This window comes from Pieris rapae, chromosome 10 (genome assembly GCF_905147795.1).
Source record: "Pieris rapae chromosome 10, ilPieRapa1.1, whole genome shotgun sequence".
Lineage (NCBI taxonomy): Eukaryota > Metazoa > Arthropoda > Insecta > Lepidoptera > Pieridae > Pieris > Pieris rapae.
In genome coordinates this window covers 4,470,230-4,497,664 of record NC_059518.1, presented here as the reverse complement: position 1 = coordinate 4,497,664, position 27,435 = coordinate 4,470,230, and the positions used below count along the sequence as shown (strand labels likewise).

The window sequence follows — 27,435 nt, the reverse complement described above, 5'->3', positions numbered from 1 at the left end:
GCTTTCTGGCCGATCGGAGCATCAAGGTCGTCATCGACGGAGCATGTTCCGACCTTAAACCCGTGAACGCTGGGGTCCCACAAGGCTGTGTTTTATCCCCGACCCTGTTTCTTCTGCATATCAATGATATGTTGCAACTTAGCAACATTCACTGCTATGCGGATGACAGCACTGGGGACACTCTTTACACTGGCCGGGCAAGTATTTCTCGGGCAGATGTCGATGAGTACCGGAACAAACTTGTGTCTGAAGTAGAAACCCTACTATGTGGAGTGTCTGACTGGGGCAGACTAAACCTAGTCCAATTTAACCCCAAAAAGACACAAGTTTGCGCGTTTTCCGCTAAAAAAACACCCTTTGTCGCTACTCCTCTTTTCGAAAACACTCTCCTTAAAGCCACAGCCAGCATTGGAATACTTGGCGTTGACATATCGAACGACGTTCAGTTTCGCGGTCACTTGGAGGGAAAGGCAAAATTAGCCTCCAAAAAGCTTGGTGTGCTCAGCAGGGCGAGACGGTACTTCACTCCGGGCCACCGCTTGCAACTATATAAAGCTCAAATTCGGCCCCACATGGAGTACTGTTCCCACCTTTGGGCGGGTGCTCCCCAGTACCAGCTTCTTCCACTTGACCGTATTCAACGAAGAGCGGTTCGAATCGTTGACGACCAAAATCTCTCCAAGCGGCTTGATCCTTTGGCGTTGCGTAGAGATGTGGGGTCTCTCTGCATCTTCTACCGCATTTACCATGGAGAGTGTTCAGAGGAGTTGTTCGGATTAATACCTGCAGCTGAGTTTCATCATCGGACGTCGAGGCAGAATACGAAATTCCACCCGTATCACCTCGACGTCCGCCGTTCCACAACTGCGCGTTTTTCCAGGCAGTTTTTGCCGCGCACCACCACTCTGTGGAACCAGCTGCCAACTGAAGTATTTCCGAACCAATTCGACTTAGGGTCCTTCAAGAAAAGAGCGTACCAATTCTTAAAAGGCCGGCAACGCACTCGCGAGCCCTCTGGCATTGAGGGTGTCCATGGGCGGCGGTATCACTTAACATCAGGTGAGCCTCCTGCCCGTTTGCCCCCTGTTCCATAAAAAAAAAAAAAAAAAAAAAGTACAATAAGGCGAACCTATTGCATCACTTCACGCCGGCAACAGCATGGCACTCCCACTGGGAAGATTTTGCGCGATTGTGCTGATGAAATAAAATGTCTCACAGGTTATTTCACCAATGGGCGATGGGGTCGCCGTAACACCAATATGTATTTTACGCATTTTGTGAAATCTAATTATTTCCATTTTAATATACAGATACAAAATGGTATTTATCAGTGCAATCCGAAGCAAACAGCTAGTCTATATAAGGCATAGAAATCGAGATCGCACACGTACAAGATAGTCGAGGGATTAGTACATTGATTGCTACAAATATTTGCTCGAGTTGCCAGGCATTGAGTTTACTTATAAGCTTTGGAAGTAATGAGTTATTAATAACAGTTTATTGAGCGAACACGTCAAAATGATATCATCTTTGTACGTGAGAGGTAAAGACGCGTTTTCGTGTTTAAAGATTTTTAATTTGATCTAGGTATATACAGTCTTTTATACGTAAGACTAATTCCCATTGGTAAACTTAGTTTGAACTATGAAGATGTAAGATCTTTTTAATCTATAACGGTCATACATCCAATGCTTTTTTGACATACCCGAGCCATTAGTGTATCTGTTTACCTTACCCTCAGAGTCCGTCATGAACTTTAATTGTTGCTTTTGCCACTACTAAACCCACTTCATAATAACTATCCAAAATTCCTCCACACGCTCACTAATGGACAAATAATTTGACATTATCAAACAAGTACATTAATTTAAATAGCTATGAAGCTTTTAATGTATTTATGAATATGTGGTTGAAATGTTTTAAAGTCCAAACAGTTTCGGCAGTATAGTGTATAAAATGGGAATGCGGCATAATTTTATGAACTTTGATAACCCTTGACTCACGATTTAATGATATAAACAAATGCATTTACATTCAATATAAACACTTTGAACCAAATATATGATGGATACAATCTTTTTACATAATAACAGCGAAGTTCTTAATTTTTTTCTAAAATGTCTTCAATAATTATAGATAATTTTAACTATGTAATATATAAACGTGGCACCTGTAAAAATATATCTGTTATAACAACACGATGAGTTTAAAGTCTCTTATTGTATACTCAGTGTATATTGAATTTATTTTCTTACCCAAGGGAATTTGTCTTCAATTGGAAATGGTCTGCTGCGGCCTCAACGCAATGTGAATAATAATTAATTGCATAATCTGAATAATTTTACTTTCAAATAAACACAAAATTATTTAAAATACAGTAGTAAACTATTTACTACTGTATTTAAATTATTTAAATATAATATTGAGTTTTTATTACATACATTTTTGTAGCTCGTTAAGTCATAATTATTGGAGTTGTTAATTTTAATTTTGTTTGTTATTTTTGATCAGTCATTACAACATAAAACTTACATATTGTACTAGTTTCCACCTAGACACTATGACCCCGCTAGAATGATAGAGCGACTTTCATGAACTACCCGAGATGATTAAATGTTTAATGCTCTTCCAGTCTGAATAGCAGAGATTCTGGTGTGGCAGGAGATTCGCAAATGCACTACTACCTCAAAAAAATAAGCAAAATTTAGTCATAAAACTAAATCAGTCTATTTGCACTCTTTTAACTCAATCTAGTCTCTTATTTGTGCTAACGCTGTGATAAAAGAGTCAGATATGCAGATATTTATGACTGGCGTGGTCGCTGTAGGACATTAGTTATATAGCAATTTTAGACCCACTGAAAATTATAAATCAGCTGGTATCAGATTCTATTTTATCCTTTTATTATATATATAATATAATATTATAAAGAGGAAAGGTTTGATTTTTTGTTTGTTTGTTTATATGAATTGAATAGGCTCCGAAACTACTTGGCAGATTTGAAAAATTCTTTCACTGTTGGAAAGCTACATCATTCCTGAGTGACATAGGCTATATTTCATTTTCAAAAAAATAGGCATCCTTACTAAAATTACGATAACATTAACATTTGTTTATTATTTGATACAATTCTAACAGATGGCGCTGAGTTAAAGGTAGTAGTTTGGCAAGACGACGTTTGCCAGGTCAGCTAGTTATATATATAATTACCAAATACATATTCTTCTAGATAAAATTGAAAAACGTGAATAACTAAATAATCACCCCAGTGTTCAGACCTTAAAAGTTCCGAAACACTTAAAGACTATGCGATGATAAATATAAAAAAAAATTGTGTAGTTATAGTTATGGTAGATAAAATTATGATCTGTAGCATTACCTAGTCATTTATGAACAATCGCTTATAATGTCAATCATGCGAAGAAAACAAAAGGAACGCAATTACTAGAATTTGCTGATCCGGGCGGATATTAGATATAACGATGGCGCGTCAGAAGTGAAAGATCGTTGTTTCTGAGGAATGACAAACAAATTTTTAATGCAAAAAATGTTTTGGTGTAGTCAAGTATATTGTTGGGCGTAGGTAGCAGTTTAATTTACTAACTTCCCAAATTTATAGAGGGATTGATTCAAATACATATACATATTTGCAAAATTCTTGCCAAGGTTTTTGCACGGATACATATGAATAAGAAATATATTATGTTAATCAATAAACATATATACATATGTAGAGTGCGACTTTACAATAAGTAATATTATGTTGACATAATTTTCTACTTTGCTGGTAAAAAACTAAGGTAATATTCATTATCAGTCTTAGTGTATTATGTATTGACTATTGATACTATGTTCGTGTGTTCGAAAAAAATCAATAAAATAAATATATATTATTTATAAATCATACTTAATAGTAGTTAATTTTAAGTTAACTTTTCATGGTATACTTCATGGTTACATATGAGCCTTCTGTCAGTTTGGCCATTGTAAAAGCAATAATTTTTTTATATGCTGCATCGGCAATCTGTATCTGCTGAACCCTTAAGAAGTTAACGATGGTTAATATAGTGGACCCGTTTTGAATACACCTGCAAACAATTTTTGTAGATGGACTCAAATGCAGTTATAGAGTACATGCGTTACAAAGTTCCATTTCCGTTTTGTTGGTAGCATTTTTTCCTCAACTTAATGAGCGATTTAGTGGGCAACTTCATTCTGTTAATTTTGTGTCACGGTGCGCGCGCATCGTAAAACTTTACTCTCATCAATTTTTCATAACGCGCCTAAAGAAGTATAACTTCAAAAATCTCACTTAAATGACATGTAGGTTTATAATGAGAATGAACTTCTTAAAACTGAATAACAGATATTAAATGATTGTTCACATACCTATAACTCAATGGCGCTCGCAAGTTGTACGAAAGATCTCTGGAACGCATTCGTCGGCGCTTATCTCCTTCTCGCCAGCTGGCATAACTTCTCGCAAATGACACTGCACTACACGTCACATTTACAAAATCCACCGACATATCAACACTCTCCACTGTCTCATTTACACTCTCAATTCTCGAGTCGAACTCGAAGGAAGTATTCACATTTGTGTAGTTCTCGAATGTGTGATTTGTCAACTCGAACACTCCGTTATGTTTAGGACTAGAATAGATATACACTTTGTCGAGTTCCGAGTCATTTTGAGTTTTGATCAGATTGGCGTGAGTGAATGTATCGTTTCGATAGTAATTTTCAAGGGTTGTGTACCAGGCTTCTAGGACTGCAATATGCGTGTCCAACTCACGACACGTCAATCGAAACTCGTAGTCATGGCAACGTTGTTCTTCAACGATCTCTGTAAAAAATATTTAAAATAAATCAAAATTAACCCTCAAAGAGCCAGACAGATGTTGTAAGGACAGTGATAATTGGGTTTCTGTGCTCAAATAGTTGAACAAAAGTAAGTATGACAGGAAAAACATATTTAAAATTATGTTTTATTCTACTATAATATATTTAAACTATAATGTCAATTATTTAGTTGGGCTAAGAAGATTTTGAAAAATATAATTATTAATACAAAAGCCAAAATTAAGCCTAATAAGAAAACTATCAAAATATTGCAGTTTGTCGTGTTCATAATCAAAGTCATCATATTATTAATTTATCTCTGACAAAAGGTAACTAACGGTAAGTATAGGTAATATAACGTCTCCTCCTTATAAAAAAAAATAACTGTATGGAAAACCCGTTAGAATGATTTGATTGATTTTTTAACTAATGCGCTCTTCCTGTTTAAATCCTATAACCTACATTACGTTCAACGAATATTAATGATTCAGGACATATTCCTAACACAAAACTGTCCCAAAATAGATTTTATGCATTGACACAAAAATGTGTATTTATTTATTAACACTTCGTTATATTACAATATAAAAATTGAACATAATTAAATGAAAAGGAGGGCAACTGACGGCCTTATCGCTTTCGAGCGATCTCTTCCAGGCAACCACTGTGAGTAAAGAAAAAAAATGTTTTAAATTATATAAGGTTGGCAAGAAGTGTTAAGAAATACATGTTATATATGGTGATTAAGAAGAAACTAAACAAAAATAAAATAAAAAAACTCAACTGATACATGATACGTGAAAAACAAAAAATGAAAAGGTGCACATGAAACACGATAATCTAATTCAAGATCAGTATCACGTCAGTTGTTACCTAGTACGAAAGTAAGAGAAACGATGTGGACAGGTAATTTAAAGGAAGATAGTGAAGGAGCTAAGAAAATACAGCAATCTCTTAAACTTACTACTTACTTACTAAGAAATTATTAATGAATTTTGTATTTCTAAGATAATGCCAAATGCACAAACCGTGCGGGCCATAATTAAAAATGCTAATGCCATGAACTACTCTGGGGTTCCGAGGCTTGAACCATACAAAATTACGAAAACCATAACACGCCTTCTATAGATAAGATACTATGACTACTGACAAATTATAAAATTACTAAGGTGCAAAACCCAATGTTGGTGTGGAGATGAAAAATAAATTGCAAAAAAATTACATCTTTTTTCTTAATTCGAGTTTATTGACTGAATTCATATGAATCTAGAACTCGCTGCTATTTTAAAGAACTTTACGATTCATACATTTTTAAACGTGTAACGGTGAAAGCTAATGGAAATTTTTATACCTTTCTTTATAGCGAAATACGTTTCTTGTTTTATGATAATTGGATAAGATAGTTGACCTAATTCTGGTTCAGTAGTCTGGTACTCTCGATTTCTCCTCACACGGTAAGAAAGGTATTTCGGAAAAATGTTTTTCGATTCAATTGAATTCCCTTCCTCGAGAAGATCTTGATTTCTTGATTTTTATGATGAATAAAATTGTAGTTGCAAATTCGGAGCGATTGTTATTATCACTGTCGTCCGTCACGTTAATTTTAAATCCGCATGTCCGGTGCACTAGACCGCGCGGCAGATCACCTACACGCTGGACTAATCAGATTAGGTCCGCCGTAGGAGAATCACTGAATCAGTGCAGCAGGATGACTATAGGCAGCGGTGGCGGAACGTCGTGAAGCGCATCACATTTGCGCCTTCTACCACATAGCAATCACGACCGCTCTGGCAAGAGCGTACCGAATGAGAAGAGAAGATGTCCGGTGCAGTCGCATGAATTGAGTCGATGAGAGAGCATTTCAAACTTAACGATCGATCCAACAAATTGACACATTTGATTATTGAATATTTTTATAGAGGGTATTAGAAAAAAATATTTTAAGCTTTAAAACGGCATTCTACGTACTGAGAGTCTCATTATTAAAATTCATAAAAAGAAATTTCTACACAACCTTAGTATACAAACTTTCGGACCTTTTTGGCTTAGTTAACAAAGTATTATAAACTCAGCTTAATCCCGGATTTGGAATTAATTAAACAGCTCCAACATAAAAGATTTTTGGTCATATAACAGACATCAGTTAATATTTAAATTAGAAAGAAACATTGTGAAATATTCATAAGCAGTACAAGTATTACCTTGAGTTTTATTATTTTATTAATATGAATAAATACTTTATTTTAAGAGTATGTAATATCATAATTTATTTTAAAATTAACATGTGATAAAAATACTACATTCATATTTTGTATATAAATAATTTAGGCTAGGCAAGGCTTAATAAATAACAAAGTCTGTGTGTCTGTGTTTGTGACATCCCATGATTGGATAATGAAATATTTATTATACTGGAATGCTTAATTATATTATATTATGTTACTTTAAATTTAATTTAGGTTGTACCCTGTGTAAGTAGTGATTGTTTAATAATCATTGACGTTTAATACAGACTTAATGAATATTTAACAGAGCTACTGCAGACATTGGACAATTATCCTATAATACTAGAGCAAAGGCCAGTTATTATACATGCACAGATTGGGAGCAGTCAGACTAATGTAATTTAGCAGTAGCAGTGTGCATTGCAAAATAACCCTCATTGTCTATCTCTTTCATTCTTAACCTGTGCTCTATAGTTATCTCTTTCCCTTAGCTTTACCCTCAAGCACTCCCAATTTGGATCAAACGTTTCCATGGCAACCATCTCAAACAACGCCATTTGTTGACATCACCAGTTAATAATGACCCCTCATTTGTTGAATCGTTGTTGAATTAACCCTTTTTGAGAGCTCTATCAAAATTGGATGGATTAATCTTCGACATGAGATTAATGTGACAAGAAAATAAACGTTAAATTAAGGAGTTAGAGAATAATTTGCTTTAATTTGTTAAAAGACTGTTGCATAAAGGGATATTTCGTATTTTAACCTCTCAATTATAATTTAACATGAACGATATGACGCATTTTGATTTAAAAATGCATTGCGATTTCAAGTAGCTCAATCGAAAATTGAATTAAAATAATTGTTCAGAATTCACATGTATTATTATTGATGTAATCAATATATTGGTATTCAAGACATAAAATGTTATTCTTTTTGTATGTCTTGATGAAAAAGCATAAATAAAAGTTGTATTTTAGTACAATTTTCGCCAATGTTGCCAGTAAATTAACATCCCTAATTTGTGGCAAGGTTGTACTTTGCTGCCAAGTTAGTTTTGGACGTCTTCCTAAAACGTGATGTCGCATAATTTAACTTACAAGGTCTTTACTCTTTTAACACATAAAATTTAAGACTCCGCATTTTAAAAGCACTTTATTTTTTTCGTATGCAAAATAACCCTAATCTATTTAATGTGTTAAAATCCGTTCAAGACGTTTAAAAAAAAATTCAGTCTCAACGGATATCGTATCTAGGTGTATACTTAAATACGAAAGATAAAATGCTGAAATCATTATCTCTCGTTAATTACATTCAATTTTAACAGCCATAGTTGTTTTTTTTCTAAACTAATGATTATATAACTATAAGGAACCAAGTATGTTTATGTTTATACTTAGGTAGTTATTACGAGTATTATGACGTAGGTTTCCATTCTCAACTAGTCAAAACATTTACCTAGGCATAGCCAAGCCAGACAGTTAACCCTTCTAAAGCCCTACATACTACGATTTTGTAGGAGGCACTTATCTAAATGTTGGCGCCCCGAATCAATGACGATCGTAAAACAAACTGACACAATGCCTTTAATAGCCTAGATGGAATAAATTGATATGAACACTAGAAATGAAGTTCTCCAACCTTCGTAGTTCGGATTCGGTTGAGCTTTATTGATACTGACGCAGAAAATATTATGAATACAATGACTGTACAGTGTTCGTAGATATATTTCACTTTTGAAAATCGATTGTTGTTATTGTACTTGTTAGAACAAAAATCGCTTAATATATTTAGTATTATATATTTAATATTTAAAACATTTTTTATAACAACTGAATACTGAATTCATCACTACTGAGCAGATGTACACACATGCATCGCAACTCCCTCAATATTCATAATCGCGACTTAACATGAAGACGTTTTACATCTAACAAAAGCACTTGTTGTACAGACTTCGTATTGTCAAAATTTTGTGAAGGGAGCTGTAGAAATCAATTCGTCGTACAGAACGTAAGTAGTTGAGGGTGCTACCCTAGGAATGAGGGTATAGATACAACATATTTGTTTCCATCGTGGAATGGATAAAAAACTAACCAAACGTCACTAAATTCTTCCCGAAAATATTAAAAGGAAATGGCAAAATAATATTACATTATTATCATCATTCAGATGAACGCGTTTTAGCCCAAAACGCTCCGATTTCGATTGAACATTCGGATTATCGAGCATGTTCTGAAAGTTCATATTTGTCACCCTTTGATATTAATTTTTCCTTAGTTTTTAATTTTTTTGACATTGACTTTTCGTAATTGTGACGTTTGCCTATAAGTTCTTGTCTCTCTAAATCTTGTAATTTTTCCTTTATATACCCACATGTGTTGGTAGAGTAGCCGTGTTCGCCGGCTTTTAAAAAATAAAATATACGGAATATTTATGATATTAAATATTTCAAACTAAGTTGAACTCTTAAGGGAAAAGCTTTGCAGTGCCCTTTACCATAACATATCGCACATATTCATAATCTTGTGAAATGTAATAATTTAACACAGTTTTGCCACTTTAGCTCAGTTGATCCGTGAATAGATTTCTAAGAACTACTTAAGTGCAAATTTTGCTGAAGAACTCGCACACAGTAAACAAAATAAATACAGAAAATGATTCTGAATTCACACCGTATCGTGTTATATAATGGAAACAAGTTGAAGTTCTTCCTAAAGCTCTGATAAGCACGGACGTTAGAGACTGCAGCTTTATCAAGCTTTTTACCATTTTGCTGAGGTAGCTTAGCTTGAATAAACTTGAGTTAATATTGTGAATTTAAATATCTATAATTATATTAAGGGCCTATTTCACAATGTATGGATAAAGTGCCAAATAGCTATGCAGCACATAAATTATTCGAAAGATAAAAGTTCCAAATAAGATACTTCGAATTTCATGACGTATAGCGCTATCTGACAGTCGTGAAACGCAAAAATACTATTTATCATACCAATAAGTAACAAATAGCTTATTTGGAACTTATCCGGACATTGTGAAACAGGCCCTAAGTCTTTCCAGTTTGTTTATCCTCTGAATTGATTGAACTATGTAATGGAATTTTTTACGTTGTCTCACCTGATGTCAAATCAGATGTGGCCTATTAGAGGACATGCCTATCCAGGAGATGCCTATTTAACTGCCGATTTGAATGAAACCATATTAAATTGTCTAGGGAAGATTGAAGGGGGCAAAAAGTTCCAATCAAATTTCTTCGCTGTTTTTATAAGAAACGACAAACCAAATCGTCCAGTGCGGCATGTAGGTATGCCAACAACGAAGCGGTGAAACTCTAGAATGTAGAAAGTTTAATTCACTTCACATTCAACTTCATAAGTAAACATTTTGATACAAAAATGATATGTTTATATATTGTCATATATTATAGGTGGCATAAGATTGCGAAACAAAGGCTAAGCATACATTTATTGCGACTGAATGTGACTGAATGTACATGTTAAAAATAATATTTGAAACTTTGTTTCTGGTCAATAATAGATAACTTTAAAATATTAGCTTAGTAAACCAACGCATAACGTGGTCTGGAGGCTTTGATAATGATTACTTTGAGATAATATTGTAACATAATAACTTTGGATCAAAAATTAAAATTATGAAATCAAATGATCAGTCTTCACTTTATTAAGGGCTCACAAAATATAGAAAAACAACACGCCCTCCCAAAGCTATGCAATCGGCTCCCTTTAATCAATTATTAAAATGGTACTAGATTCACAGCCACCATTAAGGTAAATAAAAAATAAGATACGTTACAAGGGAATGAACATTGAATTCGTAAGTACAAACATTGAAACTGTTCTTAAAATAAAAAAAAACAAAATTGTAATAATTTGATACATTTATTGCTACGTTTATAGATTATGATAATTTTGGCTTTACTCATGACCTTTTTATTAATCTTTCTTTTTCTTTTCTTACTTTAAATTTTTGCAGATATTTTAGAAATTTTAATTGGCTTAAATTTCAACAATCAACAAACCGTACACAACATTTAGGATTAAAAAAATCACAATTTATAATTACAATTTTAATAAAAATATTTTCATACGTCAGTCACATAATACAAAATAGACGCAGATTAGACGAATCGACGATGACTAGTAAGGCAAGTAATGCTTGAAATTAATATATCTTCGCCTTTCTGTATACTGTCTTAAGTGTTTAATTTCGGCGGATGGATTTTAATGGGTTATAATATTATATTGTGTTATTTTTTTTCAATTTATCCCTAATGGGAAAGGCAAAGGACTTTAGTCCATACAGCCAAGTCAAGTTTATATTGTGTTATTTTATTATGACAATTAACACGTAAACATGTTTGTTTAGCAGGCAGGGTACGTCATAAAGACTGGTACGACGCCATCTTGTCTAGAGAATCGTTTTGGCAGGTTTAATTTTAAAAAGCAAATTCTCAACAGAATCAAAAATAATTTTTAGCTTCTATAATCAGTAATTCGAAATGGTTTTTGAACTTTGGTCAACGTAAGGCTATCGTATAATAGTAGTAGAAATTTCCTGATATTCAATCTTAGTTTAATCTAACTTTAGTAATACTCCCTCAATAAGTTTTACCAAGTTAGGTACCTACTTCTTAAGTTTATAAAATTATACTTAAGCTCTGTAAACTTCAAGTATTAGTTTCCAACATGTTCAATATTGTCATAAAACAATATAAAAAGAGTTTGTAACAGGAATCAATAAGGAGGCTCATGTGATGTGATACTGCCGTTGTCAAAAAACTCGCGTACTTTTCCGGCCTTTTAAGAATTGGTACGCTCTTTTCTTGAAGGACCCCAAGCCAAATTGGTTCAGAATATACTTATATACTTCTTTCCGCAGCTATCAGCGGTTCCACATTGTGGTCGAATGTAGCAAACCTATGTTAAAGATCTTTGTTTGGGCATTTCATTGATTTGAATTAATTCAAAACGTCATTAATCAATTTACATAAAGAAATCCACAACTTTATTTTACCTTATATCTAATGTAAATTTTAATGTTTTACGATATCAAATGAAATAGAATTTTAATTTTACAACACAACGATAATTCAACCATAACTCACGTGACACGTGTATTGACCGAGTTCCACAAAATGGCTTAACGTAACATGATTAATTGTATTTGTCTGTTAACGACGAGAAAGACCCTTCACACGTTCCGAATAAATTGACAGATTCAAATGTTGGTTTAATCTATTTTTAAAAAGAACAGACACACAATTATTTCGAAGAATAATCTTAGAAAAAACTATAGATATGTATGTACTAGAAACAAAAGAGTAATTGGTGCAGGCAAAATTATGGTTGTACAAAACGACCTTTTTACATTGTTTTTCAAGAATACAAACAATATATAATTAAAAAAAACTGAACATATTACAAATAGATGTTCTTTCAATCTTATATATCTCATATGGTAGAAGTGGAAGCTGTGTACAAATTCTCTACATTTACGAAAACTTCCGCGCACACGTTTGAAAAATGGAAACACACATATATAAATGACGATACAGCAGCAACAACTAACACAGATGTTGACAGGGCACTTCTCACGGTACCTTAAGAAATCAATCGAAAATAAATAAAATGAAGCCTCTCCTTGAAACATAACGCTCAAGAGACGGTAGTACATGTCCTGATTAATATACAGCATCCTGGCTACGATACAGTATCGAATTAAAAATATAGATATAACAGAAAATTAACTTAAATAACCACCATTAATAAATGTTGCTGTTATTTATATGTGCGTTAATAATATATAAATACACGTTACACAATACCTCCTGCTAAAGATTTACTTACAAAAATACATTACTAATAAGATAACAAAAGACTGTTTTTGATTTCTTGCGAAGTCCAAACAGACAAGTTACACTCTAACATAATTCTAACCATGCATACTATAATATAGATATATAATACCCATAAAAAAACCATAGCATAGGAATGGTTGTACAATATCGTCTACAAAATGTAGAGGAAAACCTTTTTGTAGTAGATGACAGGACATTTTTGTTTATGACTGTCCTCATACGGAATAAAATTTGAATTGTATCATAGGAGATTGATGCTTTTTTAACCATAGACAAAACATTCTTTACTATACTAACACACCCCTTCCCCTTTTTATAAGAGTTTAATCAGTCTTAGATTGTTTTTACGAATGTACATACCTAACCTTTGCGGTTAAGAAAGAGAGATCTACCCTTTAAAAACAATAAACGATGCAGAAATATTTCTAAAACCTAGAAGATGAACATGGACATGAACATTCACGGAACCAAATAGACTAGTTTACCGAATGATAACAGACACTATAAGAAGATTAATTTAGACTAAATTAATAATTTATACCCAAGTATACGTAATACCTATTCTGAATGATATTGCGATTTCCAATACATGTCATCCGTATCTTCCGGATGCAGCCAAGATTAATGGCTTAGTCAAGAATAGTGAACACTTTGTACAAATGTTGTGACAATGGGCGGTGTCAGGTGATGTATGTTATTGTATGCTCACAGATAACTTCGTTAAAATGAATAAATTATAAATACTAATAATAATAATTTAATATTAGCTGTCATTCCTTGGAGAGGGCAGACGAATTTCTGCATACATTATTTTACGTTCTAGATTCTAGAATATGTATAAAAAATATTTTTAACTTATTGTGTTAGTATTAGAATATGTTCTATGATATTGTAACTATTTTGAAGATGTTTTGTCCTTTCCTTGACTATAAATAACATTGAGCTTTTAAGGCTAAGCTATCTTCTAAACTAACCTTATGACGAGAATTGAAGTTCTTTTACCGCGAAACTTTTACCACTAAGCTATGGAGCGTATTATTGTGTAAAAGTTACTAATACAATAAATTTCTTTAAAAAAACAAAGTAAAATAAAACATTGTTTTGTTTTTTTCATCTAACTTTTGTACATCGTAAAAAATACATGTCTAAATATACATTTACTACCACAAATGTAATTTAACCCAATCACTCGCAAATAAAACATTTCTTTGAAAACGAATATACAAAATGTTTACCTATTATATAAAAATAAACATTATTCCGTTCAATAACTTCGTAAGAAAAATCTTGGCGCGATTCCATTCGCACTTTTTAAAACTGCATTTGCACAAACATTGTGATCGGAATTTTTGTATTCCCGACACTATGCAGTATTTGTACTAAACCACTAGAAGAAGGCCTCAAGGCCTGTTTATAAAGTGATTTTATAATGCGCCCACTAATGTTTTAAAAATGATATAGTAATTAACATTAATTTTTTTCTTGTATCGATGCAAAATCTTAGTATTGAAGGCGACTAATAATAAGTGCTTAAGAATTCTAAATAACAAGAATTACATCATATACTAAAAATCAGAATATGCAGTCCTCAATTCAATATATAAACACGCAATTTGGAATCACACCAAAACGCGAACGGCTAGTCGAATTGCAATAAATCGATACAGATAAAAAAATCACAATAGATTTCACCCTAGTTTATTGACAAACCCCAAGATAAAGAGTCCTTTACTCGAAATAAATAGATATTTAAAATCCATATAATCAAATTTAAATGAAGTTTATAGAAAAATGAATAAGTACCATTATTTGCCGCCGATCTATTCTCTATCTAGCAAACAGTATTTTCAATTTTATTAACAAATACCCGTCTATGAATGCAATAAATAAACGCACATTACACATATACTTTTGAACGCTATTGCAAAAGTTTCTTAATTAGAGCAATATATTAAATTTAGACAGGAATTTAAACCAAATTGTTATTACATAACCAACAAAGTAGCCTATACGTGACGGAGCTTAGAGGCTTAGATAGAAGTTACATAATACGTTGTGAACCAGCATAACTTAGCGTTTTAAATTAAATTTTTGTATCAACAACAATTAATAACTTAATATTGTACACAGGCGGCTAATGCATGATTTGCCTATAAATGAAAATTAATAATGAAACGTAGTCTGATACGTCAGAGGACTACAGACCATCCCAATATTTGGTAGTTACGTCATATGCTTTATACGTTTTAAGTCTTGTGTCGGTTAACGCTACTGGTCCGATAACAAACGAAGAATTTGATTAAAAACAATATAATTTATTTATATGTTTCAGATATAAAATTAAAAAGTGATCATATACTTTAATAATACTCAAGATATGTATAGGATAGTAAAAAAATCACTATAATCACAAATGAAGGTATAAATTGTCTGAATTATTTACTTACGACATTACATACCTGGATCAGCGGTGACAATTAATAGTAGGCAATTTCATTTGGGTCCATCAAATTAGGAGGCTTGGCCTATTTCATACATCAGGGTCATTATCATTAATTACTTACAGAGCTTTCACGAGTTTGTAGTCGATGAAACTATCTGTTAGATCTGATCAAGTAATCAGCCTTCTGTGCCTAAGGCATGCCGGATTTTGTTTGGGTTTTACACAGAAGAAAAGAGACAAGAAAGAAGTGACTATATGATATTGGCATGCCAGTTTGAATTGCCGATGAATTCGCACCAAGACATAGAATTGAACGCGCGAAATCGAACACGTTGAACAGTTGAGGCCAACACAGCTCAAAGAACACATATTAATGTCCAATTCCACAATTTATTTATTTACAAAAGCTTGCCAAGGCACACTGATAAATTACGTAAGAAAAACAAAATACAATTAATGGCCAATCACAACAAACACGAAGAGCGAAAAGATACATCGGCTCATAAATATAAAAAAAAATGTATAAAATAAAGGATATTTGATTTTAAAGTATGAGAGGTGCAACTATGGATATCCAGACCTAGCTTGATTAACAGAATGCTTAATCTAGATATCGGTGAGTTTTGGCCATAACGCGTTTTGCTGAAAGGAGGCAGAAATGGGATGATGGGATACCTGGGTATCCAGTGGGTAGACGACATTTTCGATTATTACGATTAAAGTGTTCTAGCCTGTTTCGTTTGGGCAACGACTTTTTGATATGCTACTACACAGTATCTTTTATTATAAAACTTGTTAGTAAAATGTTTCTCGTTTTCAACTTAATACAAAAAGTTTCTAGCACTTTTCCAAGTTAAGGCGAACATCCGAAACTACTTTTCCAACATGTGTCCAAGATTCGGGTGAATCTTGTATGCTGCTGTATACTATACCCATTTAAAAAAAACATCTTTGACGATAGAGATAAAATATAGAATGTAGACAATCAAGTAAAAATTAAAATGCAATTTGAGAAATGCTAAGACTTTTTATTTACATTTAAAAAAACTAATATAAACAAACAAGTATATATGGGTATATAAATGTATTTTTGTGGATGTGTGTGTGGTTAGTTAATACAAATTTAAATCCTGGCCACAAAGCGTACAACCCAAATTTGGGAGTTCGTTTTCTGGTGAAATAATTATTTCTCAGTGATGGTCATTGGATTTGTGAAGTTGTTTTTAAGTTTATTCTACTAATAGTAGATGCACCTTTAAATAATTCATAAAATAGCCCACGCTTTGTTGAGGTGCGACCATAGAGCATTTAAGTACAATCGTAGAATACAAATAATTGTGTAACGAGAGATCAAAATACACCGAGGACAGAAATATGAAATAACAATCCCACCACAAAACGCATAAAATTATTGTTTGACAACTAGTATTGTTTTACGTTTAATGCTACTAAGTAGAAAAATACATAAATCAGTATTAATAAAGACTTTTATGATAAACTAACGCGTTTTTTACGTAGTTAAAATCATAAAACAAAATGTAGCATTGCGTTATGCAAAGGCGCCTTGTGAAGAGACTTAAATCGATTAAAACTGTATTTTATCTTAAATTGATGATGTAGTTGCAGAGTATGATGATTAAAGGATGAACACATCAACTTGTATAAACTGACTTAAGCTCTATTATTTGTTACTGACCTAACAGCTATTTTTAATTTCTATATATGTATACTCATTTTCATAACTTAAACATTAACAATGATAGAATATTAAAAAAAATCTAGGAAATTGTATCATGTATAACAATATCAAAGTCCCAAAAAATAACGCTTTCATAATATTAATTTGAAACATTCAAATCATAGAATGTATTGCAAAAAAATTTACTTAGTGGTACTTAAAACCGGATAATATTAGGTATACTATATTGATTTACAATTTATAAGTCTTAATATTTGGGACTTTAAAAGATAACTTTACCTGGCTGGACACTCGTGTGCCTATAACTTATATGTTATCTTAAAAATAAAAAGGATGTTTAATGATTTTTTACCTATTAACCCATCAGTCCCGTAAAAATAATAGGCGATACACAGCAAACAAAACAAACATCGCGTATAAAACGTCTTCAACATTTTTCCAAAATATCATCCTTCGCGGACATTTTCAACACAAGGACACACAAGTCTGAAAAATATAAGCGGCTTTGCAATATCGAATTAACTCATCGACATCTAAATCCAATTTACGTAACGCGAACGGGCGCGGAAACAGAGCGTTGATAACACATCCGTCTCTTTCAAGAGTTCGCGCGGGACTAAACATTTTAAATGCGAATATGAAAAATATTTTCGTAGCTAAATTCGTAGCGTGTAGCATTTGGAAAATCCGTAGCACATTGATCGCGCTTATTGAAGCTTTTCAGTTCTTAGAAATATAATAAACAACTTATAAATATTTTGTGAAGTGTGGAATGTTTTACATGTCGTGATAGCAACAATACCTGCTACATACTGTACTAGTCATGGTATGTTGATAAAAATATTTAGAGATTTTAAGATACTCGTAACATCCAAACTTTATTAGAATTAAATTTATAAGTTTAAATTCATTTATATATTATTAATTTTAGTTATCGGATTTTATTTTTACATGAAGTAATCATCAGCGCTGACTGTATTTAATAAAAGTGTAAATTCTCTACCGAAGGTCGTATGTTCGATGCTCCTCTGCACCGCACAGATGAAGAAATGTAAGGCCGAGAGTCTAGGTCCTTTAAGAGTTTTAGCACCACTGTGTGCAGAGATCATTTAACATTAACAAAGTCGAGAATGTTAAAGGTTTCACCGTTACATTGGTGTTGTAATCTAAACGCTTGACCGTAAATTAGATGCCCAAATTTGTGTCAAATACCCTAACCTATAGGGAGCACCCAATCAACAGTATCGTCGTGCGACGAATTCTCTCTATTCGATTCTCGGTGTATAATAATAAACGCCTGCTTTGTTACAACAATAACTAAGTATATTTCCAACACTTCTTATCCTTAAACAACCACACAGCTTACAATTTAACGTCCGTCTTGGTCAAGCGGATCGGTCCGAATGCCCCCCGCTTCTTTTTGATCGTCTCAAGACGACTCGTCATTTTGTTCGTGAATGTTGGTATCGAGTCAATCGACTTACTTACATCGAGTAAAACATATTTAACAAATACAATCATCAAATAATCTATACTCTAAATTATAAATAATAATTTTAAGCATAATAAAATTGTAAAATAATAATAAGTTATCATAAATTCATTACATTCGGCCGTCCGACTACGTGCGATCTCCTGACGCACGGTATATAATCATGGGAAGGTTTTATAAATTCAAATAAGTACACTAACAAAATATTTTAGTTTCATGTGAACTAATTGTAACCTATCTATACATTTGGTTTTTATCATAAATTCATTACATTTACATCATTATTACAATCATTACATTCGGCTATTATTTGGATTCAGATTGATTGTGTGATAGTTTATTTGTCACTTTTGTTACTTTCGCTATCAGACGTATTACTGCTGCTAGCTACTGCATCTAAATTATCATTATGTTCGGACACATTTATATTGATCCACGGGCAAATCCTGTCTACCGCAACCACACTATCGAATTTATTTTTGCGTTTACTAAAGCCAGGTATTTCGACAATTTTATACCTATCATTGCCCAAAACTTTTGCTATTTTGAAGGGGCTTTATAAGTCGGGGCAGGAACTCTGTTTTGATCGTAGTTATGTTTTTGTTTAATTTGACTAGACTCAATTTGTACGAACTTCTTGCCTCACTTCTGTAAGGTTTGAATTAGGCTCGTTATTTATATCTAACATATTACTTAGGCTATCTTTCAATCTGGTTCCAAATAATGCTTCCGTAGCTGTCTTTTGAGTGGTGGAGTTTGTTGCATTATTAATTCCTTTAGAATTTTTCCTACACACATGTCCCAGTTCCGTTCGTCCTCACCGTCAGAATACTTTGCTTATTAATAAATTAAATACGTGAATTTAATATCGTTTGGTTATATCTTTCGGCTTGGCCGTTGGCTCTGGGACACGCAACAGCATTCAAAACATGTTACCATATACCATAATACCATGGGTATCACAAAAATATTTAAAAGCTGCTGAAGTAAAAGAGGTACCTCGATCTGATATAATTCGGGATGGTAAACCGAAGTCATAAAAAATATTTTGTAATACTTTAACAGTTGTTTTAGTCTTTGTATCCTTAACAGCTCTTACAAACAAATACTTGGTAAATCCATCCACTATGGTGAGAATGTAAACATTGCCTTTCTTGCTTTTGACAAATGGACCCAAGTGGTCAATGTGAATGGTGTGGAACGGGATGTTAGGAGACCTTCTCTATCGGATACAACTGACCATTCTTATGTCGAGACGTATTATCCTTATTATAAGCACACTTAATACAAGACTTAACATACTTTTTTACAAATCTACGTAACTTAGGAAACCAGAAAACAGATTGAATTTTCTCGGTAGTCTTTGATATTCCTAGATGACCTGCGTCATCGTGGTTAGATTTACATATTTGCCATCGAGCACTGCGAGGAATTACTAAACAGAGCTTATCATCAACTCTCCTATATACTCTACTGTTCTTAATTAAATAGTTTCTCTTAATATCTTTAGCTTCTTCATCACACTCAGGCTTAAGAATTTTATATATTCGGGATATCTCAGGATCTGACATTTGTAAAGTCAAGAGCCAGTTATCAGTGTCGATACTGTAGACTGTAACTGCAGAGTTATCGATAACCTCGGGTTTTAATTTTGTGTTACGGCTCAGTGCGTCCACATGAGTCATGCGGATGCCTGGCCGGTATTCTATACTAAAATTGAACTTACTTATTAAAAACCACCACCTAGCTATTCGGGGTATTAAATCGCGTTTCGTTAATGTAGTTCGAATAGCGTTACAGTCTGTTACAATTTTGAACTCAATCCCCAACAAATATACCCTAAATTTCTTTAACGAACAAACAATTGCAAGGGTCTCGAGTTGATAAGAGTGCAAGTGACGCTCTTCCGGGGTGGTTTGCCGGCTAAAGTAAGCAATTGGCTTGAGAGCACGCGACTCCAGCTGCCATTGCATCAATATCCCACCCACGCCTAGAGAACTTGCATCCGTATGCAACTCAGTTTCAAAATTAGGATTGTATAGAGCTAAAACTGGTCGGTCAATTAACTTATCTTTTAAGGTATTAAACGACTGAAATTCTTTATCTGTCCATTTAAAAACATTACCCTTCTTGAGTAAGTTGGTAAGAGGCCTGGCTATCTCACCGAAACTTTTGATAAATTTTCTAAAATATCCTGCTAGTCCCAAAAACTGACGGACTTCATGTACGTTCTGAGGAACAGGAAACTCTTTAACAGCTAGAATCTTACTTTCGTTAGGACGTATGCCTTCTGCAGAAATCTCATAGCCTAAATAGTCCAGGGTATTATTGAAGAATCGACATTTAGATAATTTTAAAGTGAGCCCATTTTGCCGTAACAATTTCAAAACATTCTCTAACCTCTCAAATCCCTCCTCCAGGGTAACCGATGGCACAAGAATGTCATCCAAATAAGCCAACGCTAACTCATCACGTTTATTACCCAGCATTGTATTCATTGATCTCTGAAATACAGCTGGAGCATCCGCGAGACCAAACGGCATCTTTTTAAATTCATAATGACCATCTGGCGTCACGAACGCAGTCAATGGACGACTCTCTTCCGCCACCGGCACCTGATAATTAATACCCAGAAATCAGATCTAACGATGTAAAGAATCTATTGCCACTAAGGTTAGTTAATTGATTATCGATTATCGGCAAAGGGAAACAATCCTTCCTCGTTTTACTATTGAGAGCCCTATAATCAACGCATAAGCGCTGTTCTCCTGTTTTCTTCCTTACCAATAAAATAGGACTGGCATAATTTGAATTAGACTCTTGTATAATATCATTTTACAACAAGTCATTTATTATCTCCTTAACCTGACCTCTTTCCGAAAAGGATAATCTATACGGTCGGTAAACTACAGGTTTGTCATCCAATAAGTCTATTTTCATTTTAGTTGAGCTGATACAACCTATTTCTCCTAAATTAAATGCAACGCAATCTCGATAATTGAGTAAAAGCGAATGAAGTCTAACTAATGCCTCTTTGTTAACTTGGGGACCAACATTTATGTCAGATATTAGTAAAGGCTCATATTCCGAATTATTTTTGGTTACTTTATTTACATAGGTACTATCTTTTTCAACCAAACAAGTTCCTTTAGCAATAGGGCATTTCTTGGATAATGTGAGATTTTGACCAGATAAATTTGTCACGGGTAAATAGCACTTTCCATCAACAACCCTATAAATTCCCTGGTGCAAATAATGCTCTTTCCTAGGCTCACCATTACAATAACCTTCAATATAAATATCTCCACAGAAGTCAGCGTCAGATTCGGTAGCTTCAACTAACCGTGATAATGAAATGTCGGTATCGTTATCAAGATTTAACTTCAAACATTTTACCGGCTCTGGTATGGTATCGATATCAGGGCTCTGGTAAAAAGTTAACTGACGACTATTCTTAAATACTGTAACACAAGGAAGTACAGTAACATTTTGACCAATAAGTAAAGCCGACTGAAGGAAATGATTGCTAACCACCAGTACCTCTACATTAACCTCAACTTCATCTAATTTCAAATCGACGTTGGTCCTATATACTGGAAATACTTTAGAGTTCCCGAACCCTTTGATTACTGGCAACTCCGTTGAGTTTTTAGTTAAATTCAGACTTTGAGCATCAGATTCCCTGATTAAACTACATTCACTGCCGAAATCAATAAATGCAGTTAAAGACTTATCGTTTACCTTAACCGTTTTGTAAAATTTGTCGCTGTTGTTATTGAGGGTAGATATAGTTAAAAATTTTCTATCCTGGTTATCCGTTTGTTTAGGCTCATTTCGCAAGATCAACGGCTCTAGTTTACAATTATCGCTGTTGTGGCCTACCCGATGGCATTTTACACATTTCGTAAGAGGTTTAGGGCATCGAAGGTAAGGGTGTCCCTTTGAGCGGCAACCGAAACAAGTTAACAAACTTTCGCCTGAGGATGATGCAGTGTTACCCGTTCGAACTATCGTATTATCGCTACGTTTCCTATTGAATGTTTTATTTTCTAACATAGGACGTTGGGAGCTTAGAAAATTCAACAAGTCTTCCGGTTCGCGACAAATCAGTGCCTGTGCACTGCTTCTAATAGATGTATCTAGTATTCCGTGGATAATACAATCGACGGCCTTTTTGCCTCTTATTTCACATCTGTTCAACAACGTTAACTTATCGTAGAAGTACTCACGTAAACTTTCGTTACTACGAGTACTGCGAGATAACATTTCTTCGAGAAGCCGACCATAATTTTGCTCATTTGGGAAAGCTCTTGTAAGTTTGTCCTGCCACTCTGACCAATTGAAAACAACGCTAGGAAGGGCTTCGAACCACTTCTTTGCCAAGCCAGACAGTTTCTGCAGAGCAAAATGTATGGTCTGCTTCTCGTCCCATTCATAGATTAAAGCACATTCATTTACTTTCCTAACCCAACAGTCGATATTCTGAGTTTTACTTGACAGATCAAATTCTGGTATTACATTGTTGAGAAGATTATTATTTAAATTACTTGTCTTGCACTTATGCCCTTGAAGGGTATTAAATATATCCAGTACCTGTTCAGTAGACCAACTACCTTTTTCCTTGGATCGTCTCTTACTTGCACACCGTGAACTACGGGGTGACTCACTGTTGGAGCAGGAGGAGCTGGAAGACTCTTTGCGTTTCTTCTTTGATCGCTTTTTGCCTCTCTTAGACTTAGCTGCTGCCTTGGAGGAAGACCGTGAACGCTTTTTCTGAAATTCATCATTACGAGAAGGCGAGCCTTCGGGAGTCATCGCTTCATCAGTATCCATACCTCAAAAATAAAATATCATTTTATTATGTTAGTATATCAATTCATTGTCTAGACGTACTAAAACTATAAGGATATATGTTTTTATAAACATTTCAAAATTAAGTATTTAAAGAAATAAACTTCATTTATTTGAAATTAATCCTTGACTGAAAACAAAATACAATAATGATTTCGTTAACGTTGACACGCTCTAAAGGATACATTTTATAGGCATACTTATCTTCTTATTTTTTTTTTAGTTTTGCTTCTTCTAGGTACACATGACCTCTACTCTAACTTACTACACGCTCACAGATCAGGAGGCATACATAGCCTCGAGTATCTAAAGCACACTTGGCTTCCTATTGTAGGCACACATAACCTCTAACGACTAAGCACACATGGCTCGGTAGGCATACATAGCCTCTAGTATCTGAAGCACACTTGGCTTCCTATTGTAGGCACACATAACCTCTAACGACTAAGCACACATGGCTCGGTAGGCATACATAGCCTCTAGTATCTGAAGCACACTTGGCTTCCTATTGTAGGCACACATAACCTCTAACGACTAAGCACACATGGCTCGGTAGGCATACATAGCCTCTAGTAGCTGAAGCACACTTGGCTTCCTATTGTAGGCACACATAACCTCTAACTACTAAGCACACATGGCTCGATAGGCATACATAGCCTCTAGCAGCTGAAGCACACTTGGCTTCCTATTGTAGGCACACATAACCTCTAACGACTAAGCACACATGGCTCGGTAGGCATACATAGCCTCTAGTATCTGAAGCACACTTGGCTTCCTATTGTAGGCACACATAACCTCTAACGACTAAGCACACATGGCTCGGTAGGCATACATAGCCTCTAGTATCTGAAGCACACTTGGCTTCCTATTGTAGGCACACATAACCTCTAACTACTAAGCACACTTGGCTTCCTATTGTAGGTACGCATAACCTATAACTAATTAGCACACATGGCTCGATTGACGTACATAATCTCTAGTAGCCAAAGCGCACGTGGGGCGTTCGATTTCTAATCATTTATAGAAATAACATTAATAGTCGTATAAAACACTTGTACGCGCCTTAGATTGGGTCTTGTCCCGCTTCTGAATTGCGACGAATTCTCTCTATTCGATTCTCGGTGTATAATAATAAACGCCTGCTTTGTTACAACAATAACTAAGTATATTTCCAACACTTCTTATCCTTAAACAACCACACAGCTTACAATTTAACGTCCGTCTTGGTCAAGCGGATCGGTCCGAATGCCCCCCGCTTCTTTTTGATCGTCTCAAGACGACTCGTCATTTTGTTCGTGAATGTTGGTATCGAGTCAATCGACTTACTTACATCGAGTAAAACATATTTAACAAATACAATCATCAAATAATCTATACTCTAAATTATAAATAATAATTTTAAGCATAATAAAATTGTAAAATAATAATAAGTTATCATAAATTCATTACAGTCGCATTCGCAACATAACGACCTGACGTGTTACGTTACCTTTATAACGACTTAAATATTGCGTGGAACTAAATTACAAATTATTGTAGATATTTGGGTGGCTCTTGATGGAATATACAACCAATTATATATTTTTTAAACGTGACTTTTCAATAGTAAAATAAGTACAATTAGTCAAAATGTTTAATTAGTAATTTGTGAAGTCATATTTATTCGCAATTGGAGGCCTAGTATATATAATATTTAATCTTTTTCCTGTTCTTTTCTTTAATTCTTTTTCTGTATATATTTTCATATAGGTTAATTTGTGAATTGCTCATAACCTAGCAGAGATGCTCAGTAAAACTAGAGCCGAGATCAGTTGTATCACACAAACTAACAAAGTGCCGTTTCCAACAAAGGTATCATCTAGACACGGAATAAAGAATCGATGTCAGTCATTGCATACTTGTAGTAGTAATGTCACCAACTATGAGTCTACAACTAAAAGTTACTAAATACAAAAAAAATTAAAGTACAATACTATAGTCTGACTTACTTTAGACTCCGAAAGACTTTTCTATCATTTATTATTTGATTTATTAATGATAAAAATTATCGCAACATCCAAGTAACAAACATAAGACAAGTCTAAAATGACATTAGTGTTTTCTTGTATATACGGCTATAAATACGGCTTCTTTTTAGTCTATTTAATTGGAAAACGTCGCTTTATAAAAGCCGATTATCGTTCACAATCGATGTCACGAAATACGGTTATTATGAGTAGGTACGATGTAAACTTTTTAATAAAACAATCACGTATCGAAAGTGAATGTTATCAAATATGCCGCAAAACATTAAGATTCTAAATTTAAACACAATCAGAACGGTTGATGCATAATAATTTTATTGATCCTTTACTCCTTAGTCCTTACTCGACCTTATGTGAGGACTGTATGTCCGCGTTAATAACTATAACGATGTTTTTTACTGTAAAAACTAGTCACCACGGTAAAACTTGTCTACATTTTATAATTTATATTGTGACATAGCTGAGTATTTGTCGATTTTCATAATAATTATACTACCCAAACGACTAATTTACGTAGTCAACTATAATTTGAAAAAAAAAAAAATATTGCTTCACTAATGATTCAATTCAAACATTACTTTTGAAACAAAATCATTAATAATAGATTATTCATATTTTATTTAGTAAGCGTATAAATAAAATAAACAACACATTCAATAAACGTTTATTTTTTTATATTCCTTAATATACAAATAGTAACTAAAATAACATTAAATTAATTAATACACAAGACGTCGCTTTATATCACAAATTTGTCAAAAATTTAATAGGTATGGTAAAATACACTTTAATGGGCGATCAGAAAACAGATAAAGAAATATTCAGGTAATTTGTAAATTTTCAGCGGAAGTTAACACAAAATATATAATTTATTATGTATGTCTTGTGCATAAACTTATAAATTCACAATATTCTTACTACAACCAAATTAATACTTACATGTTTTACGACGTAAACAATTAGTCATCATAATTTGAGACTTAAATAAATAAAATCGTAAGATGAAACACCATTTATAGTTTCACAAATACATATACTATGTATTTGTTTACCCCATTTTACCCCGAAATTCAACTTTTTATACCAAAACTGGAATTTTAAATAATTAATACACAAGTTAGTGATGTCTTTTATTAACATAACTTTTACACATTTAAAGAAAAAACTTTTTAACGGATTGTAGTTATGTTTTATTACATATTAATTATATTTAAACTTATAATTATAAAAATTTAGTCGATATCAACTCCGGGGAAATAAGTTTATAAGTTTAAGAACAATAATACATAACTTCAATCCATTTAAAAAGTGTTTTTCTTTACAAGTTAGTTTGTTATGAGAATTTTATAGTAGGAGTAAATAAGTCGACTTTTAAATGTAAAAAAAATAGAATTTTACAAATTTTGTGTAAATATTCAAGTATGCCATGATTAGGAGCTATGGAAATTTTCATATTTTGTTCATTTAGAGTTGTCCTGACTTATTGACGCCAAGTAAGGAATTAATGAGTTAAAATATCTACAATATCTTGAAAGTAATATTATTCCCGTTAAAAATATTTTTTTGTGTTTAAAATAAAATACATCAGATTTGATACTTATTTCTTTTATTTCTGTGTTAATACAGTGTTTTAAATTATATTTGCATAAATTAAAGCTTTATAATGTTATTTCTTTTAATTTTTTAAAGCATTTTACATTTTTCTTATAAGAAATAATATTAGTTCATAGTATTATTAACATCTTTTATTAACATAGCTTTTATATATTTAAAGAAAACACCTTATTACCGGATTGAAGCTTTGTATTATTGTAAACTTATAATTATTTAACATAATTTTAAATTTATCCGACATTTCACGTGCTTTACAGCGTGCGTGGTCACGGTGACTGAAGACAAAGGTGTGGAATGTCAAAAAAGTATCACAGCTGTAGAAAAACTTTAATTATCTATATTTATTTATATCAACTAAAAGATT

The 27,435-nt window shown here is 33.2% G+C and overlaps 1 protein-coding gene across 1 annotated transcript in view; it reads right to left on the bottom strand.

The window, feature by feature from the left end:
- The window catches only part of LOC110994176, a 70,184-nt gene extending 52,489 nt beyond the window's left edge, over positions 1 to 17,695 (bottom strand). The window contains exons 1-2 of the mRNA XM_022260695.2: positions 17,443 to 17,695; positions 4,390 to 4,846 (exon numbers count right to left, since the gene is read on the bottom strand). Of these exons, the coding sequence (XP_022116387.2) occupies positions 4,390 to 4,846; positions 17,443 to 17,524 (539 nt within the window). The 5' untranslated portion in view covers positions 17,525 to 17,695. The remainder of the gene's footprint in view (positions 1 to 4,389; positions 4,847 to 17,442) is intronic.
- Between the last annotated feature and the right edge of the window lie 9,740 nt (positions 17,696 to 27,435).